This window comes from Pygocentrus nattereri, chromosome 14 (assembly GCF_015220715.1).
Source record: "Pygocentrus nattereri isolate fPygNat1 chromosome 14, fPygNat1.pri, whole genome shotgun sequence".
Taxonomy (NCBI): Eukaryota; Metazoa; Chordata; class Actinopteri; order Characiformes; family Serrasalmidae; genus Pygocentrus; species Pygocentrus nattereri.
The window spans coordinates 30,681,081-30,701,308 of NC_051224.1; the positions used below are offsets into that span (position 1 = coordinate 30,681,081).

The following is a 20,228-nucleotide window of genomic DNA, read 5'->3' on the forward strand; positions in this document are numbered from 1 at the left end:
ATTACATTTTATTGCTAAACAAGGACAAAAATAAAAAAGAAAAAAAAAAACCCTAAAAGGAGAAAAGTAAGAATTCTGTGAGTTATGTGTAATATAAAAATATGTTTGTTCCCCTTATTGGTTGCGGGTTTGGGGTTAAGGTAACCTGCTGGCAAGTGTCCTCATGCACCAATTTTGGCCCATGGACAAGACTTTGGGCAACTCACTGCTATTCTAACGAGCACTTTTGCACATCTCACACTACATTGACCTACTTTTTAAATCACTGCATTTTTCTGCTGAACACACACTTTTAAGCAAAAGTATGCAAATTACACATTGTTGATTTCATATTGATGAAGTAATACAACCTCTTCAGCAAGCTATCTTAAGTTCATGAACAGCTACTTCATACCAGATTCACTTAAAAACGCAACTGCAATCTGGCTAAAAGTATTTGAAAGCTGTGATGTAGTAGAATGTCCAAACTTTTGGAACCCCTCATGAATAGTCAGGTTCAGCTGGGTTTGAACAAATATTTCACACTATGCGCAGCATGAGGGAACCTTCAAGTGTAGCTGCAGGCTGTGACATGCCTCAGATGCATAGTTTGCATAAAACGTCATCTATAGGCATATGTTGTGCATTTTCTTGCTTAAATTATAATTATGCAATAGCAATAATGATTAAGGAAAATGAGAGAGAGAGAGAGTGTGAGTGAGTGAGTGAGTGAGTCAGAGAGAGAGAGAGAGAGAGAGAGAGGGCGTGTATGTGTGGTTTTTATAGCCTGGAGCTATCAATACATCTGCCGTGCTCTTTGCCCCAACGCCTCCGAAATCATCCCCAGCAGGTGAGAGAGCGAGTGAGAAGGAGTAGAAGAGGGAGAAGAAGAGTGCAGCATTCTCAGTGATGAGGAGGTTTTTCAGGGCAAGCAGGGATGAAGAATACAGCCAGATTCAGCACCTCACAGCGATGTGTAACCGGCTGGCGCATGAGAAAGGTAAAGAGCCTCTATCACTAAGCTTGTAGTTAAAGGGGAATTCCCATAATGTTTCAAACTTTCTGTATAATTCAACTGCTGAAATGTAAAGAAGGTCACTTAGGTTGGTTTGATGTGAACTGTAGAGAAACTTACTGACTTGAATTTCTTTACAATGAAAGTGATAGGAACCAGGAGTCACAATGTCTAAAAAGCAAATATAGGCATTTAATTCATTATCCAAATCTACGAGTAACCTGACAATTGTCACCTGAGTTATAATGAGAAATATGAGAAATATTGATAATGATTAAACAGTGATACTGGGACTATCTTACTTTACAATGGCCTGCATATATATATACATATATATATATATATATATATATATATATATATATATATATATATATATACTCACCGACCACTTTATTAGGTAAACACCTAATAAAAATACACCTGTTCAGTTGCTTGTTAACACAAATAGCTAATCAGTCAATAACATGGCCGCAACTCAATGATTTAGGCACGTAGAGGTGGTCAAGACAACTGTGCAATCCGAGTATTAGAATGGGGAAGAAAGGTGATTTAAGACACTTGGAATGTGGCATTGTTGTTTGTGCCAGACAGGCTCGTCTGAGTATTTCAGAAACTGCTGATCTACTAGGATTTTCACGCATAACCATCTCTAGGGTTTACAGAGAACGGTCTGAAAAAGAAAAAATATCCAGTAAGCGGCAGTTGTGTGGACGAAAATGCCTTGTTGATGTGAGAGGTCAGAGGAGAATGGGCAGACTGGATTCTTTGAGGAATGTTTCCAACACCTTATTGAAAGTATGCCACAAAGAATTAAGGCAGTTCTGAAGGCAAAAGAGAGTCCAACCTTTTAATAGCAAGGTGTACCTAACAAAGTTGCTGGTGGGTATATATACACTGCTCAAACAAATAAAGGGAACACTCAAATAACACATCCTAGATCTGAATGAATGAAATATTCTCATTGAATACTTTGTTCTGTACAAATTGAATGTGCTGACAACAAAATCACACAAAAATCATCAATGGAAATTAAATGTATTAACCAATGGAGGCCTGGATTTGGAGTCACACACAAAATTAAAGTGGAAAAACACACTACAGGCTGATCCAACTTTGAGGTAATGTCCTTAAAACAAGTCAAAATGAGGCTCAGTATTGTGTGTGGCCTCCACGTGCCTGTATGACCTACCTACAATGCCTGGGCATGCTCCTGATGAGGTGGCGGATGGTCTACTGAGGGACCTCCTCCCCGACCTGGACTAAAGCATCCGCCAACTCCTGGACAGTCTGTGGTGCAACGTGGCATTGGTGGATGGAGCGAGACATGATTTCCCAGATGTGCTCAATCGGATTCAGGTCTGGGGAATGGGCAGGCCAGTCCATAGCTTCAATGCCTTCATCTTGCAGGAACTGCTGACACACTCCAGCCACATGAGGTCTAGCATTGTCCTGCATTAGGAGGAACCCAGTGCCAACCGCACCAGCATATGGTCTCACAAGGGGTCTGAGGATCTCATCTTGGTACGTAATGGCAGTCAGGCTACCTCTGGCGAGCACATGGAGGGCTGTGCGGCCCTCCAAAGAAATGCCACCCCACACCATTTCTGACCCACTGCCAAACCGGTCATGCTGTAGGATGTTGCAGGCAGCAGATCGCTCTCCACGGCGCCTCCGGACTCTGTCACGTCTGTCACATGTGCTCAGTGTGAACCTGCTTCCATCTGTGAAGAGCACAGGGTGCCAGTGGCGAATCTGCATGGTGTTGGGCTGTGAGCACAACCCCCATCTGTGGACGTCGGGCCCTCATACCATCCTCATGGAATCGGTTTCTAACCATTTGTGCAGACACATGCACGTTGTGGCCTGCTGGAGGTCATTTTGCAGGGTTCTGGCAGTGCTCCTCCTGTTCCTCCTTGCACAAAGGCGGAGGTAGCGGTCCTGCTGCTGGGTAGTTGCCCTCCTACAGCCTCCTCCACGTCTCCTGGTGTACTGGCCTGTCTCCTGGTAGCGCCTCCAGCCTCTGGACACTACGCTGACACTTGTATATATATGTTGTCAGAAATAAAAATCACCAAAATTGCTAACTTTACAGATTTTTTCCAAGTATGTTTAGGACTTTTTTAGGTTATGTTTAGGAAATTTACAACTTTACTTGAGGGAGATTTAAGATTACTATGACCACCAATGTGAACAATTCTGACTCTAGTTTCTCTAGAAGTGAGCATTTTACATCAACCCATCTGAATAATGTTGTTTATACGCAGGAATAAATGTAAAAAATGGTTGAATTCCCTGTTGTTATGACCACAAGGTTCTACTTTCACTATAATCAAAACAGCAGCTAGGCATTATTAAGCATTACAGACTGGATGTCAGCAAAGCCTTCAGATAAATCATTAAAGCCACCATATGCTAAATGATATGAGTTTATTTGACTAAAGTTTGAATGTAAATAGTCACATTTTACATTTTATTTCATTTTCTTTTCCTTTTACCACAGGAGTGAGAGGGAGGGTTAGCCTTTACTCACAGTCCTCTTGAAGTTGTTGCTGGAAACTACAAAGTGGGAACAAAGTTCAGGAATATGACAATTATAGATCACAGGGCCATAAAAACTTCAGGACAGTGTTTCTGTTCTTCCTCAGAGCTAAGCGGAGGAAAATCACTGTTCCCAGATTATGGAAACTTTGTGACCTTTTACATTAAATAAACTGCATTTATCAGTATTGTAGCAGTTATGGCTTTGGGATTTAAAATGTAAGGGCTGTAAAATGCATAGCAAGTTACTGGCAGCTTACTTGCCAAGAAAAGTAATGTCAATATCAAAGGTCAATAACAACTGTAGTTGCTAAACTTGAGTAATCTAAACACAGAGACATTTGCAAAAGTTTAAACACCTTCAGTCAATTGAAACATTATTTTCATTTTTCATTTGAAGCTTTTCTACTTATTCTTCTTAAGATTAAGCTTCTCTATATTGCCAAAAGTATTCACTCACCCATCCAAATCATTGCTTTCAGGTGTTCCAATCAATTCCATGGCCACAGGTGTATAAAAGCAAGCACCTAGGCCTGCAGACTTCTTCTACAAATATTTATGAAAGAATGGGTCGCTCTCAGGAGCTCAGTGAATTCCAGCATGGTACCATGAAAAGATGCCACCTGTGGAGCAAGTCCAGTCGTGAAATTTCCTCACTACTAAATATTTAGGGGGCAGTCGTGGGCTGGAGGTTAGGGCTCTGGCCTTGTGACCGGAAGGTTGCTGGTTCGATCCCCAGGGCCGACAGTCCATGACTGAGGTGTCCTTGAGCAAGACACCTAACCCCCAACTGCTCCCTGGGCGCTGTGGATAGGGCTGCCCACCGCTCCGGGCAAGTGTGCTCACTGCCCCCTAGTGTGTGTGTGTTCACTAGTGTGTTTGTGGTGTTTCACTTCATGGATGGGTTAAATGCGGAGGTGGAATTTCCCCGGTTGTGGGATCAAAAAAGTATCACTTAATCTTATTCCACAGTCAACTGTCAGTGATATTATAACAAAGTAGAAGCGATTGGGAACAACAGCAAGTCAGTCACAAAGTGGTAGGCCACATAAAATGACAGAGTCAGGTCAGCGGATGCTGAGGCACATAGTGGGCAGAGGTCGCCAACTTTCTGCAGAGTCAAACACTACAGACCTCGAAACTTCATGTGACCTTCAGATTAGAGTCAAGAACAGCGTAGAGAGCTTCATGGAATGGGTTTCCGTGGCTGAGGAGCTGCATCCAAACCTTACATCACCAAGCACAATGGAAAACTAGAGCAGTGGAGACGTGTTTCACTGGAGTGACGAACCACGCTTCTCCACCTGGCAATCTGATGGATGACTCTGGGTTTGGCGGTTGCCAGGACTAAGGTACTTGTCTGACTGCATTGTGCCAATTGTAGTTTGGTGGAGGTGTGATTAGGCCCCTTAGTTCCAGTGAAAGGAACTCTTAATGCTTCAGCAGACCAAGAGATTTTGGACAATTTCATGCTCCCAGCTTTGTGGGAACAGTTTGGGGATGACCCCTTCCTGTTCCAACATGACTGCGCACCAGTGCACAAAGCAAGGTCCATAAAGACATGGATGAGTTTGGTGTGGAAGAACTTGACTGGCCTGTACCTGAGTCCTGACCTCAACCTGACAGAACGCCTTTGGGATGAATTAGAGCAGAGACTGCAAGCCAGGCGTTCTCGTCCAACATCAGTGTCTGACCTCACAATTGCGCTTCTGGAAGAACGGTCAAAAACACACTCCTAAACCTTGTGGAAAGCCTTCCCAGATGCTGTTACAGCTGCAAAGAATGTGCCGACATCAAATTAAACCCTATGGATTAAGAATGGGATGTCACTCAAGTTCATATGCGTGTGAAGGCAGATGACCGAATAGTTTTGGCGATATAGTGTATTTCTGCACAATGTCTATTTATTTGTTGGGAAAAAAAAATAAAGCATAAAATATCAAATGTGCACAAACTTTTCCACAGGCCACATTTTAGATATTATTTTTCTCCAAATATATTAAGTTCAGCAGTAATAAACAGTGATTGTGCATTATAATGTGCTAAAGTGTGTTGTCGTTGGAGGATGTGTTAACTTATTGTAACTTAGAAAATCAACAACAACATAGAATTTGATTGAGGCACCCAAACTGACTAACGACTGCATATTCAGAATTATACTATATGTAGTAATTGCTGTGAAAGTCAGGTCAGTTGCCTGTCCTTCACTACTGCGCTTGCATCAGAAAGCCTTGGCAATGCTGACCACAAAGTGTTACCGATAACTATAGCACTTCTCACAACAACCACCCACTCATTCACTGGCTTCACCTCTCAGACCACAAAACCCATAATGTAATTTGTGGTATCACTTATTTTGTAATGCAACTTTCCATGCACATTAAATCTTCTTTTCATGAAATTGTGCATATTTTTGAGTGAATATTTGAAACAGAATTTGAAAGCATGTCCTTCTTTTTTCCCCATTTTACTTTTGTTTTATTTTTGGTTTTGTTATTTTTTATTGTTTCCTTTGAAATAATCATTTGATTATGAATGATCATTTTTACAGGAGCTTAAAAGCTTGACATAGTATAATAGCAATGCATTCTTCATCAAATCAATGTGAAGAACAATTTTACCACGCTAAGAACCATTTAAGCATGAAATGGTTCTATATAGAACTCATGGAACCATTAGAACCATTGTCTTTACTAAATAAGTCTTGTAGAATCCTTTCGGCTGGCCACAGAATGAGTGACTTTGCTAATATTGCACGCTCAGCAGAGAAAAATGGAAGCTCAGTTTTATCACCTGATGCTTTGTAAATGTAGACATTTGTGAGCGCACAGAAAGGTGCAGTATAGCATTTCATTATCACCTAATAGGTGAGCTAATGCAAGCAAGACACAAAATCAGCCAACTAGATGTTTTTAATTACATAAAAAAAGAACAATAACAAATAAACAGCAATAAATGAATATTTGTAGTTTTTATGCCAGTTCCAGCTAACTCTTTAGTAGTTGGGAAATGAACTAGAACTAGAACCATAAGTTTAGTTGCTTCCTGTTTGGATCAGTTCTTGTTTTTGATTGTAAAACATTGTTACAACCCCTTTTTCTAGGCTGCTATGGGATCAATAACATGGGACTGAACTTGTGATGACAGGTTAAAAGTTTGTGGAACAAACCAATAAAGTTTTGAGGCCAGTGTACTAAACCCAGTCACAACAAAATGGTGTGCTGTGACACCTAGAACCACACTAGATGAATCAAACTGTGCACAGCACCAAAGAAAATAACAAAACCTAACCATGCTGTACTTAAACAAAAAGTACTTAGCCAACCTATAAAAGGAAACAAAAGCCTATTACTCTAAAGTTCCCTGGCCAGTAATCAAAGTACATGTGGTGGTGATCCTCTGACCTAGGGGACTAGACTGAGTAGACTTCTTTATTAAACAGTGAAATGCGTGGCTGATATATATTCATGATTGTATAACAAAAATACATCACAAAGCTATTGACTCTAGACTATTAAATACTTTCTATTTTTTTCCAAAATCTTAATTAAATAGGTCTCAGGATTAGTACAAAATCCTGTTGTATCTGTGTAGTGTTAGCTGCATTATCCACCCTCTGAATAAATTCTTTGCTGTTGTGATTCCACGCTGATCTGTCCTATATGAGCGAAGTCACAACAGAAATAGCATCATTTTATCCTTAAGAAAACAGTATGCTATTGTAAATGTATAGTAAATTACAGTATTTGTTTACAGTGTGTTTTTAGCTCTTTGTGGGGATCGTAAGTCTCCAGGATGATGGAAAACATGAACATTTTGTCACTGTGAGGTTACTGGCCTGCTCCTCATGAAAAAAAAAATCTTAAAGAACTGAAGCTGTTATGAACAAAGTAAAGGAGTTTAATAAGCGTTAAATAAGCGTTTTGAAATGAAAGCTGTCTCTTGCTTGAAGGCAGAAAAGCCTTGCATAAAAGATCAGCAAGTTATGCAGACAGCAAAGGCAGCTTAAGGATTTGACTCCAGAAGGTATTTAGCCTTCAGCCTTTCAAATTCCTAAAGTAAAGCTAAGAGCGGTTTGCCTGGTTACAGTAACAGATCTTTATTATATAAACGTATTTGTATCACCAAGTTGGCTGTATTCTGCATTTGTTAGCAACTGTCAGAGTGTTAAGTATTTGCAGTCATGCAGACGTGTGTATGATGAATGTATCTTTAGGTTGCTACACTCAACTCAACTCTCCTTTCCTTCTTACTCTTGTCAAGTTGTCTGTTTGTGTGTGCAGCAGCAGTGGAGAGAGAGTATGTGGCCTGCATAGAGAGAGAGAGGGCTCTGCAGGTTGAGCTGGAGTCTCTGTCTGTGCAGCTCCGTCAGAAAGAACATGCCTGCCAGGACCTGCGCCTCAGACACGACCAGCTGCTCGGCACGATCAAACAGCAACGGGTACCTCAAGCATATTCTAGTGCTGTAGTTTGTCTGTAGTACATCTGTTTCTCTGCATACTTTGTTATCCCCATTTTAACATGTTGTCCAATGGTCAGAACCCCCACAGGACCACCACAGTGTATGTCCACTTTATTATTCACACCTTGTTGGTCCACCTATTAGATGTAAAGTCAGAGACAATAGCTTATCTATTGCTGCACACTGTGTTAGTCATCTTCTAGTCCTTCAGCAGTGGCCACAGGATGTTGTCCATAGGGCACTCTTGGCTGGATATTTTTGGTTGGTGGACTGTTCTGAGTCCAGCAGTGACACTGAGGTGTTTAAAAACTCAAGGAGCACTGCTGTGTATGATCTACTTGTACCAGCAAAACACACACTAACACTAACTCTTATTGGTCATAGTGAAGAGTGCTTGCCCAAGCAGGGGATCAAACCTCAATCTCGAGTATGGAGGGCAGAGGTGTGCCCCATTACATGATTTAGTGAGTCAAAAATATGTGGATAATAATTGAGTTCAGGTTTGTAAAATTAATTATATAGCCATGCAGTCTGCATAGACTTGCAGTTCAGTTGGGTCATATTTAAGAGTTTAGTATGATGAATGAATGCAAAAAGTTTGGTAGAGAAGGGATAATGGACTTCAGCTGTTTTTTAGGGTTTGGTGTGGAGGAACTCCAGTGGCCTGTGTAGGTTTCTGACCTCAATTCCATGGAACACCATTGAGATATATTGGAAGGCTGACTGTGAGCCATGACTTCCTGTTCAACCTGAGTGCCTGACATCCCAAATGGTCCAATGACTGAATGAGAACAAATTCCTACGGAAACTCCCAGACCTCACAATTTGATTTGATTACAATTCAGGACTGTGACATGATTATAAAACAATTATTGATGCATCTGTCAGCTTCTCTATCGAATTCTCCCGTTCCACCTTAAATGGTTTACGTTCGGCAGCTCAGGCACCATTTAAGGTGGAATGGGAAAATCCTAACAAGAAGCTGGCAAATGAGTAACAACTTCAATCTTGTATAACAGTCAAATATTGAGAGGCATTTTAAAAGAAATTTTTATATTTTTGAGGAGAATTTGAAACGGAAGTAAAGAGCAAAGTAAGTCTGCGTTTTCATTTATGTTTTAAGTCTATACAAGGACATTAACTAACACATACTGAGAAATACTGGACATAACATGTTGTGGCTCCCAAGGTAGTTTGATTTTTGTTGAAAGGACAAAATGGCTCTTCTTAACATTTGGGTTGTGACTCCTGACCTAACCTGGTTTTTGATGCAGAGGGTGCCGGTCAGATTTCTCGCTTATCCAGAGGTGTTTTTGTTACGTCCTGCCACAGACTGTCCAGGCGCTGTACTTACCCACTTCTAAGTTCTGCCCTTTTGAAATTTTGAAAATTGATTTTTGGCATTTGTGAATTAATTCAGAATCTGGAATGCTGTTGCTGGAAGAAAAGCTTATATGTCCAAAATGATAACTTTGCAGGAGAAAGAAAAATAACCTACTTTACTTTTAATGTAAGGCAATGGAACCTGATTTTTTTCCCAGGTAATTTTGGGTCGTTTCTTTTACTCCATTCTTCATGAAATTTACACACACTGTAAAGAGCAACAGGCATTTTCAAATTATATCAAAAGCTGAAAAATGAAAACAAAACCTGGAGATGCGAGATACATTTTCTTCTGATAGCAGTTATGTAAGTACATATGCACATCAATCTTCATTGTAACTGCGTATTTTCTCTTGTATAATTACACATGTGGAAGAGGGTAAACTGCTGTTCTTTTCAGCTAGTACTTTACGATTGTAAATGTCAACTTTCCCAACATTTAGCTAACAGATTTTCTAGCGTTAAAGCATTCTGTAATGTGGCAGCATTTAAGTAATTGCAACTTTCAAGATAGTGTTTTGTAATTACATGAGTAAAAACTGAAGTAGACATGTGTATTTGTATAAGTTGTACTATTGTAATCCATCTGTAAAAGTGACTACATCATGAGTAATTACCTTGCTGTTGCATATATTGTTTTTGTGTAACTACACAGTTATTAGAGACACAATGCAAAATGTTTCTACTTTGCTTTTTGTATTGACTGAATTGAATTTTATTACATGGATGGACTCCATGTCTGGTTGTCTGGTAGGTCCAGATGTTTTTTTTTTTTTTTTAATGTGTTTCTGCTGTGTTCAAACTTGTTTCTGCTGAGAAAAGCTTAAATGCCAATGGCTAGGAGAAGCATATCTCAGGGCTGATTGTACTGCATAACCATCATACATCATAAAAAGTTGAAAAAAGGTTATTACATCCATTTTGCCTTACATTAGATTAATTATTATAATCATTTTTAAAATGCAATTACATCCCGGGGTTAATGAATTGTGTGTTTTATGGTAATATATAACTCAAGTTAACACATATTAACGTATCTCCAAAATGGTAACTTTACAGGAGAAAGAAAAAAACCTACTTATAATGTCAATGGAAACTGATTTTTTTCCAAGTAATTTTGGGTCATTTCTTTTACTCCATTCGTCATGAAATTTACACACACTGTAAAGAGCAGCAGGCATTTTCAAATTATGTCAAAAACTGAAAAACAAAAACCGGAGACACGAGATACGTTTTCTTCCGACAGCACTTATGTAAGTACATATGCATATCAATCTCAGTTAATCTTCATTGTAACTGCATATTTTCTCTTGTGTAACTCAAGTTAATGCAAGTAACTCAAGTGTTTTATGGTAATGTAACTCAAATGAACACATATTAACGTATCTCCAAAATGGTAGCTTTACAGGAGAAGGAAAAACCTACTTTACTTTTAATGTCAATATTTTTTTTGACACATATGTGGTTTTTGACACATATAGTCATGTGTAAAATTTTGGATGCCCCTGTATGTTTTGCTTATTGTCAAAGTGCTCTACGGACAACAAACTTCTACTGAATTGAACATATTGGGGAAAAAAGTGTGGCTCATGTAAAAGTATGCAAAATGTATAGTTTTCAAATATGTTAAACTCAGCAAATAAATATGTTTTTTTTAACATTTAAGTTTGCTCCCTGTATAATTTTATTATGTATAATTTATAATATATTTTCAGCAAAGTATGTCACTTGACTGGGAGTGCTCAAACTTGTGCATATGATGGTAATTTTGTGCATGTACATGCTTATTTGTGTGTATGTGTGTGTACTACAGGAGCTGGTCCAGTTTCTGGAGCAGCGAGTGGTCTCGGTAGCAGAGGAGAGCACGAGGGAGGCAGCTCTGTTGACTTTTCAGATGGAGCAGGTTAGCTCCGACCTGCAGCAGCTCCAAAACTCAGAGGCTCAGCTGCAGGGTCTGGTGGACGAGCTGCACCAGGAGGCCCAGGACAGAGCCAAGAAATCAGAAGGCCTTGAGAACGAGCTCCATGAGGAGGCCCAACTCAGTGGAAAGGAAATTGAAGATCTGAAAATGCAGCTGGACAGGTAGGAAAGTTTTAACTGGCCTGTCTTTTTAATATGGACATACCAAATAAATGAGAGTTTGTGCTGTTTTAATATGAATATAGTGTAATATGAATAAATCTGCTTGTGTGATGGGACAGATGTATAGCAGTGGAGTTAACAAGCAAATTGCAGCAGTGTGGTATACAATTATAGGATCATCAATAGATATATGTAAATATGCATGCATATGCATTGATGTGCATCTGTAGTATCTAATGTCTAGAATTAGGACCCTAAAGAGGCAAATGAAAGCAAAACTGTTTGTGAATTGGCAAGAAAAAAAACATACATAAAATGACATGTGAAGAGAATAGCAGCAGTGCATGTAAGTGTATTTCATCATTGGAAATGCAACATTGAAGGATTTATTGACCTGTTTTGAGTTTATTTTGTTGTGAACCACTTGTTTTGAGCTTGTTTTGTTGTGAACTACTGCTTGGTCAGTAGTCTAATAGCCTGTAGCAGCAGTATTCAAATGCAGCACACACACACACTTATTTGACTCACATGATTGGACTGATAAATACAAATCAGCCAAAATCAAAATAATAAATTGTCAGATTGCTGATAATTTGGAGCAACAGTTGTCCAATATATATATATATATATATATATACAATCTTGGCTGATTCTACTCATGCACTCAGTGGTGCTTTGACCTGCTCTGTGTGTGGTTAAGCCCTGCTGACATAGATATTACTGTAAGGATCTGGTTACAACTTTCAAGTAAAATGCATCCAATGCAGCCACTAATTTGCATCTAGACTGATGTTTTAAATAAATCCAGCCTATCAACAGAATGACATGCATATAAATGTAATTATTGGTATATGTGTGGATGGGCAGAGGGGAAATAAAGAAATCTTGTTAAAAAACAAACAAACAAATTGATAAAAGCCCTTGCATCATTGCCCCTGCATGTACTCCAACTAGATAAAAAAGCAGACTAAAAAGGCCGGTTTCTCGCTAGCAATAAACAAAGGGTATATTGCAAAGCCATACTAGATGGTAATTTCACAACGAAAATACTAATTTTGCCCTTTCTGATGGGTCAGCAAGTCCCATGAAGTGGAGGACCTGCAGGAGGCCAATGAAGCTTTGCAGGAGGAGCTGAATGAGCAGTGTAGCATCCACCAGACGACGGTAGCGAAGCTGCAGCAGGAGAACACAGTGAGTGTGCAGAAACTCAGGGAGACGGCTGAGCAGTTCGAGTGGCTCTGTGAACAGCAGCGGAACTGGATGTGCTGCGTTAAGAGGTGAAAACAGAAGTTTTCTGTGTTTCTATGGCTTTTAGGAAATGTCAGTAGTAATAAAGTAATAAATTATAAAATTTGGTCTTAAAACAATTGCATATTGTTTCTACAGTTTCCAACCACAAAATGTTCAAAATCACCTACAAACATGAAAAAAAAATTGTCCCAAACACCCAAGTACAAGGTACAAGTATCAAAAGCAGCCAAAGGTCAGCGTTTCAACCACAATACTAAATAGTTATACATCCATCCATCCATCCATCCATCCATCCATCCATCCATCCATTATCTTCCGCTTCTCCAGGGTTTGGGTCACAGGGGCAGCATCCTAAGCAATGAGGCCCAGACCTCTCTTTCCCCAGCCACTTCCACTAGCTCCCCGGGGGATTCCGAGGCGCTCCCAGGTCAGCTGGGCAATATAGACATGCCAGCATTTCCTGGGTCTTCCCTGGGGTCTCCTCCTGGGTGGACCCAAGGGAGGCGTCCAGGAGGCATCCTAACCAGATGCCCGAAGCACCTCAGCTGGCTCCTCTCAACGTGGAGAAGCAACGGCTCTACTCAGAGTCCCTTCCAGATGACCGAAATTCTCACCCTATCTCTAAGGGAGAGTCCAGACACCCTGCGGAGGAAACTCGTTTCAGCCGCTTGTATTCGCGACCTCATTCTTTCGGTCATTACCCAAAGCTCATGACCATAAGTGAGGGTGGGAACGTATATTGACCGGTAATTCTAGAGCCTTGCCTTATGGCTCAGCTCTTTCTTTACCACAACAGACCGGTAAAGAGCCCACATCACTGCTGACGCAGCACCAATCCACCTGTCAATCTCCTGCTCCCTTTTACCATCACTCGTGAACAAGACCCTGAGATACTTAAACTCCTCCACTTGAGGCAAGAGCTTATCCCTGACCCAGAGAGGGCTCTCCACCCTTTTCCACCTGAGAACCATGGTCTCGGATTTAGAGGTACTGATTCTCATCCCGGCCGCTTCACACTTCCAGCAAAAGCTGAAGTTCACGGCCTGATGTCTCCAATAGGACCACATCATCTGCAAACAGCAGCAATGTGACCTTGAGGTCACCAAACCGGACACCCTCCATCCCCTGACTGCACCTAGAAATTCTATCCATAAAAGTTATGAATAGAATCAGTGACAAAGGGCAACCCTGATGGAGTCCAACTCTCACTGGGAACGAGTCTGACTTACTGCTGGCCTTGCGAACCAAACTCCTGCTTTGTTTGTACAGGGCCTGAATGGCTCGTAGCAAAGAGCCATGTACCCTGTACTCCCAAAGCACCTCCCACAGAATACCCCGGGGAACACAGTTGAATGCCTTCTCCAAATCCACAAAGCACATCTGGACTGGTTGGGCAAACTTCCATGAACACTCCAGAATCCTGGAGAGGGTTAAGAGTTGGTCCAGTGTTCCACGACCCGGGCGGAACCCGAACTGCTCTTTTTGAATCTGAGGTTCAACTATAACCCGGATTCTCTTCTCAAGTACATGCATAGACCTTACCAGGGAGGCTGAGGAGTGTAATTCCCCTGTAGTTGGAACACACCTTCCGGTCCCCTTTTTTAAAAAGAGGCACCACCACCCCAGTCTGCCAATCCAGTGGCACCTCCCCCAATGTCCATGCAATGTTGAAAAGGCGTGTCAAGACAAGCCAAGACAACCCCATAACATCCAGAGCTTTGAGGAACTCCAGACGGATCTCATCCACCCCTGTAGCCTTGCCACCAAGGAGCTTTTTAACTACCTTAGTGACTTTGGCCTCAGTAATGGACAAGCCTATTCCCATGTCCCTAGGCTCTGCCTCCTCAGTGGAGAATGTGTTGGAGGGATTGAGAAGGTCCTCAAAGCATTCATTCCACCGCCCAATGACGTCTTCAGTCAAAGTCAACAGCACACCATCTCCACTATATACAGTGCTAGTGGAACACTGCTTTCCCCTTCTGAGTCGCCTGACGGTTTGCCAGAATCTTTTTGGAGCCGACTTAATGTCACTTTCCAAGGCCTCACCAAACTCCTCCCACACCCGGGTTTTTGCCTTGGCGACGATTGAAGCCACAGATCACTTGGCCTGTCGATACCTGCCAGCTGCCTCTGGTGTCCCACAGACCAACCATGCCCGGTAGGACTCCTTCTTCAGCTTGAAGGTGTCTCTCACAAGGGGTGTCCACCACCGGGTTCGAGGATTACTGCCCCGACAGGCACCAACTACCTTGCGGCCACAGCTACAGTCAGCTGCTTCAACAATGGAGAAGCGGAACATGGCCCATTCTAAGTCAATGTCCCTCCCCCGATATCTGGTCAAAGTTCTGATGGAGGTGTGAGTTGAAGATTAATCCGACAGGTTCTTTTACCAGACATTCCCAGCAAACCCGCGCTATAAATTTGGGTTTGCCTGGTCTGACTGGTGTCTTCCCCCACCACCTGATCCAACTCACCACCAGGTGGTGATCAGTTGACAGCTCAGCTCCTCTCTTTACCCCAGTGTCCAAAACACATGGCTGCAAGTCCGATGACATGACTACAAAGTCAATCATTGCAGCCTAGGGTATCCATGTGCCACATGCACTTATGGACCTCCTTGTGTTCAAACATGGTGTTCGTGATGGACAAACTGTGGTTTGCACAGAAGTCCAAAAACTGAACACCACTCGGGTTCAGATCAGAGAGGCCATTCCTCCCAATCACACCCCTCCAGGTCTCACTGTCATTGCCCACATGAGCATTGAAGTCCTCCAGTAGGACAATAGAATCTCCTGGAGAAGCACTTTCAAGCAACCTTCCCAAGCACTCTAAGAAGGCTGGGTACTCTGAACTGCTGTTCGGTGCATAAGTTCCCCAACCCGAAGGCGTAGGTAAGCTACCCTCTCGTCCACCGGAGAAAACCCCAACATACAGACGCTGAGTCGAGGGGCTATGAGAAAGCCCACAAATGCCCGCCGCCTCTCACCATGGGCAACTCCAGAAAAGAACAAACTCCAACTCCGTCTCCTTCCCTGCCAGTGAGGTAACATTCCAAGTTCCAAAAGCCAGTTTCAGCAACTGAGGATCAGAACGCCAAGGCCCACGCCTTCGGACACTGCCTGATCCACAAAGCACCGAACCCCTACTACTGCCCCTCTAATCGGTGGTGGGTCGATGGGAGGGGGGACTCATGTAGCTCCTTCGGGCTGGGCCTGGCCGGGCACCATGAGTAAATGCCTGGCCACCAGACGCTTGCTGGCAAGTCCATCCCCCCAATCCTGGCTCCAGGGTGAGGCCCCAGTAACCCTGATCCGGGCAGGGTACACAAGTCCTGTTTTATTTTTATTTTCATAAGGGTAATTATGGATCACACTTTGTCTGACCTGTCACCTAGGACCAGTTTGCCCTGGGAGACCCTACCAGGAGCTTTTGCTCCAGACAACATAGCTCCTAGGATAATTCAAGCACGCAAACCCCTGCACCACGATAAGGTGGTGATCCATGGAGAGGCATTTATACCAACTTTTGTGTTTTAATTTCACTGGTATCAAGAAGTTTTTAAAAATATCCAGATATGTGTGGACAGGCCCTTAGACCCCCTGTCAAACATACTAAGTCAAACATCATAAGCTATGTTAATTTCTTACACAAACAATAATGAAAACAGATGTACTGCAGATAAAAGCAGCAAAATTGAATATCCAGTCTCTCTTAAACAGAAACATAAGTTCTAAACTTTTAATTGAAATTCTATTTGTGTCTTGTTTTGTCATTTTTGCCATATTTTGCTTTTATTTTTACAAATAAAAGATTTAAATAAAATAGATCCAGACTTAATTTCGAGAATATAAATCAAATGCAAATGGAATTCTTTATGTAACTAACTGTATAATCGGTTATGTATTACTGTACCAAATTGACAGCAATAGCTCTAAACTGCTGATTGGTATTCTCACCTGTATGCATGTGTATATGTAGGTTTAAGGACTGTTTGTGTGATGAGAAGGAGGCCCTGGTTCTGCAGGTGAAACGTTTACAGGAAGAACTAGCAGAGCTCAAGAAGAACTCCAATTCTGAGGCGATCAATGTAGAACACAGCACCTCCCAACACTGTGACAGGTCAGATATAGAACCTAAACTAAACTGCAGCATTGTGTTCTAGTGCATGTTGCTTATTTACTTTAGTTGCAACTTCCTCTTCCTTTGTCTTCATCCAAGGTGGGCTGTGGATGCGATGGTGGATCTACAGGTGCAGGCAGATAGATGGAAAGTTAGGTACACAGAACTCTTCAGTAAACTCGCTCCACATCCGGTATGTACACATAAGTTACATATATAATAAATATGTAGAAGTATATGTAAATATTATAAGTATATGTAATATTAATTTAAAAATATAAGCATACTATCTATGCACTCAAATAAAGATTGCAGTGCATCTGTTTCTCTGCAGAATTTATTACACCAGTCTATCAGCGGTCAGGACCCCCACAGGGCCACCACCGAGCAGGTATTATTTGGGTGGTGAATCATGCTTATCAGCACCCACTAATATACCACTGCTATGTCAGTGTCACTACAGTGCTGAGAATGATTTACCTTTCAAATAATACTTGCTTTATGGTGGTCCTGTCGGGGCCCTGGCCATTGCATAACAAGGTAAAGTAGGGGATAACAAACCACCCAGGAAAACAGATGCTCTAAAATCTGTATGAAATGCATCTGTATGGCAAACAGATTTGATACATTAGGCAATAAGTAGATACAGGAAATGTATTGCTAATGAGTTAATATGCTTATGTTTTATTTGGGTTCTCAGGGGCAGTGGAGTGAAGATGGATATTTAAAACCACCATGAAGTCCAGACACAGAAGCTCTGCACCATTTTCCATTGCTTTCTTTTCTCTGGCTCATGCTTTGTTCTGTGTTCTCTCCAGACTAGTATAGCACTCAAAGCTGCCTCTGTATACTGGAAAACTCCAAGCTACTGATGCTAACCCCCAAACTACTGATGACAAACTACTATTGATACCAAGCCCTAAATTACTGATAGTAAACCCTAAACTACTTATAGTACACCATAATCAATTGATGGCAATCTACCCAAACTACTGATACCAAACCCTAAATTACTGATGCCAAACTGATATAAACCTTAAATTACTGAACTCCAAACTATTGACACCAAACCCCAAACTGCTCACACCAAACCCCAAACTACTGATACTACTATACTGATACTGATATAACACTGAACTACTGTTGTCACACCCAAGCCTAATGATGCCAAACCCTAAACCACTAACAGAAAACTCCAAACTACTGACTCCAAACCCCAAAGTGCTGACACCAAGCCATGAACTACTGATGTCAAACCCTCACCTATGGATGCCAAAACCCCAAACTACTGACAACAGAAAACAAACGGACACCTAGCCCCAAACTACTTATGCCAAATCCTGAACTACTTATGTCAAACCCTAAACTACTTACACCAAACCTTAAACCACTGATACCAAAGCTCAAACTACTGACAGCAGAAATCTAATTGGCACCAAACCTCAACTACTGACACCAAACCCTAAACTGGATGATACCATACTTTCAAACTACAGCTATTTGAACCCAAACACCTTATTTGAAACTCTAAACTACTGATGCCAAACACCAAAATACTGGACTACACCTAAACTCATCTCAGTTGACTCAGAACTATTGCTCTAACTTACAAGTTCCCCAGCAGAAGAAGCTACTCACACAGCAAGATTAAAAACATTGCTCACAATGTCAGTTTTTACTTAATAAAAGTGTTAAAATTGACAATAAAAATAAAATACACATTTCTGCAACTTTCTTTTATTTCAATAAAATCTTAATATAAGGTAAAAAACTCTACTGGCCAAGTAAATTATTTTGGCATCCCTTAATTCTTCTGATTTTATGACAGTTTTCACAATTAATGCACAAATGAATGCAGTTTCAGTGTGATACATTTAGCTTATACTATGGTTTATTGTTTATATTGACAAACTGAATACTGAAGATTTTTAAACCAACCTTTTTTTTAAATTATAGAGTAACCCAGCTTTATGTATCCAAGACATATAGAGTGGAACCCTCAAGCCTAATGACTTCTGTGCTTTACAAATACACGATTGTTATATTGTGTTTACCTTTATTCAATTGAATCCTCATCCTCTGCAAATATTGCATGTTTTAATTTCTTGGCAAGTCAAATAACTACAGCCAAGCAGGTTTTACTATTGGTTAGGCCTTCAGGAGTAGAACAGAAGGAATAGTATATTAGAATAAACATCAGTGCTATGATTTGACTTACTGTGCATGGGATAACTTTCTTGAAAAAATTGTCGCTCTAGGACCTTTGGAAGTACAGGAAACATTACTGACCATAAATAGGATTCAGAGTCTAACCGGATTTCAGTCAGATGTTTGAAACAAAAAACAAGGGTCACTTTAAAACTGCTACACACGATAAACTACATGCCAAAATGACTGTTAAAAGCTTCAAATAAATGTTTTTATTAGATTCAAATATCTGTTTTCAATCTAGAATGGCCAAATAATGTTAATGTGCATCACTGTTAGCTTAACTTTACCATACTACTAGAATTGGTATACTCGGAATATAATCGGAATACTTCTAGAAATTAGCATCAGCACTCGTCCTCATTTCTGGGCTTTCTGGAGTTTTGACATTCATGATAATTTATTTAGTACAAGTTTTTTCAATGTAAATTGAAACAAAACATTTTAGATTTTGACATCTACAGGTAGATATTAAATGCTAAATAATGTACTGCAATTTTCTGTTTGTAGTAGTCTCCAATCCAAATGTTCAAAAGAGGCATATGTCGGACACACACTTTGGCATGGGGATCTCTTATGAGGCACAGCATATTCCCCTACCCAGACACCACTACACCACTGCCCACAACCTATAAACTTGGACCTTTCAGTGATTTTTGTTATTAATTTGACTTTTGCTTTCCAACTACTATTAGAGATTAACTCTAAGTAGTTGGAGATGACTTTGATGATTAGCTAGCCAATGATAGCAAACATCAGCTAACACTAACAATGTATATGTTTAGACGCTTCATATTCAAAGCATTGGTCAGAAGCAGTAACGTAATAAAATAGCTTAAAAAGAAACATTATATGCATAACAGAAACATGGCAGTAGAGCATCAAATGAAAAAAATAATAAAAATAATGATTATCTTACACTAAGTTACCTAGCTAATTCTAACACTAACCCTAACCAAGCTGAAAGAGCCATGAGAGTGGCAACTGCAGCCATATTATTAGGCTCTGAAAGTTCTGCTACACACAGATCAAAATGGCTTGCAGCGTTTTTACTTATTATATTCATTAAAAAATTCACAGTCCACAGAATGGCCACTAGAGGGCCTGAATTTATGTGAATGGAGTGTGTTTTTTCAGTAGGCCACTCGTGAAATATCGTCTAGCCTGGGGTCTCTGAGGAGCATCTGT

The 20,228-nt window shown here is 40.8% G+C and overlaps 1 protein-coding gene across 2 annotated transcripts; it reads left to right on the plus strand.

The window, feature by feature from the left end:
• The first annotated feature begins 814 nt into the window (after nucleotides 1-814).
• On the plus strand, nucleotides 815-19,430 carry LOC119265115 (probable kinetochore protein NUF2). Of its 2 annotated transcripts, none has more exons than XM_037544646.1 (7): nucleotides 815-979; nucleotides 7,819-7,976; nucleotides 11,194-11,462; nucleotides 12,539-12,739; nucleotides 16,692-16,832; nucleotides 16,932-17,025; nucleotides 17,533-19,430. In XM_037544646.1, the coding sequence occupies exons 1-7, from the start codon at nucleotides 889-891 to the stop codon at nucleotides 17,569-17,571; spliced, it is 993 nt and encodes a 330-aa protein (XP_037400543.1). In that variant the 5' UTR covers nucleotides 815-888; the 3' UTR covers nucleotides 17,572-19,430. The 2 variants fall into 2 exon arrangements, with proteins under 2 accessions (XP_037400543.1, XP_037400544.1); XM_037544647.1 differs by having other exon boundaries at nucleotides 7,822-7,976.
• Nucleotides 19,431-20,228: the final 798 nt, after the last annotated feature.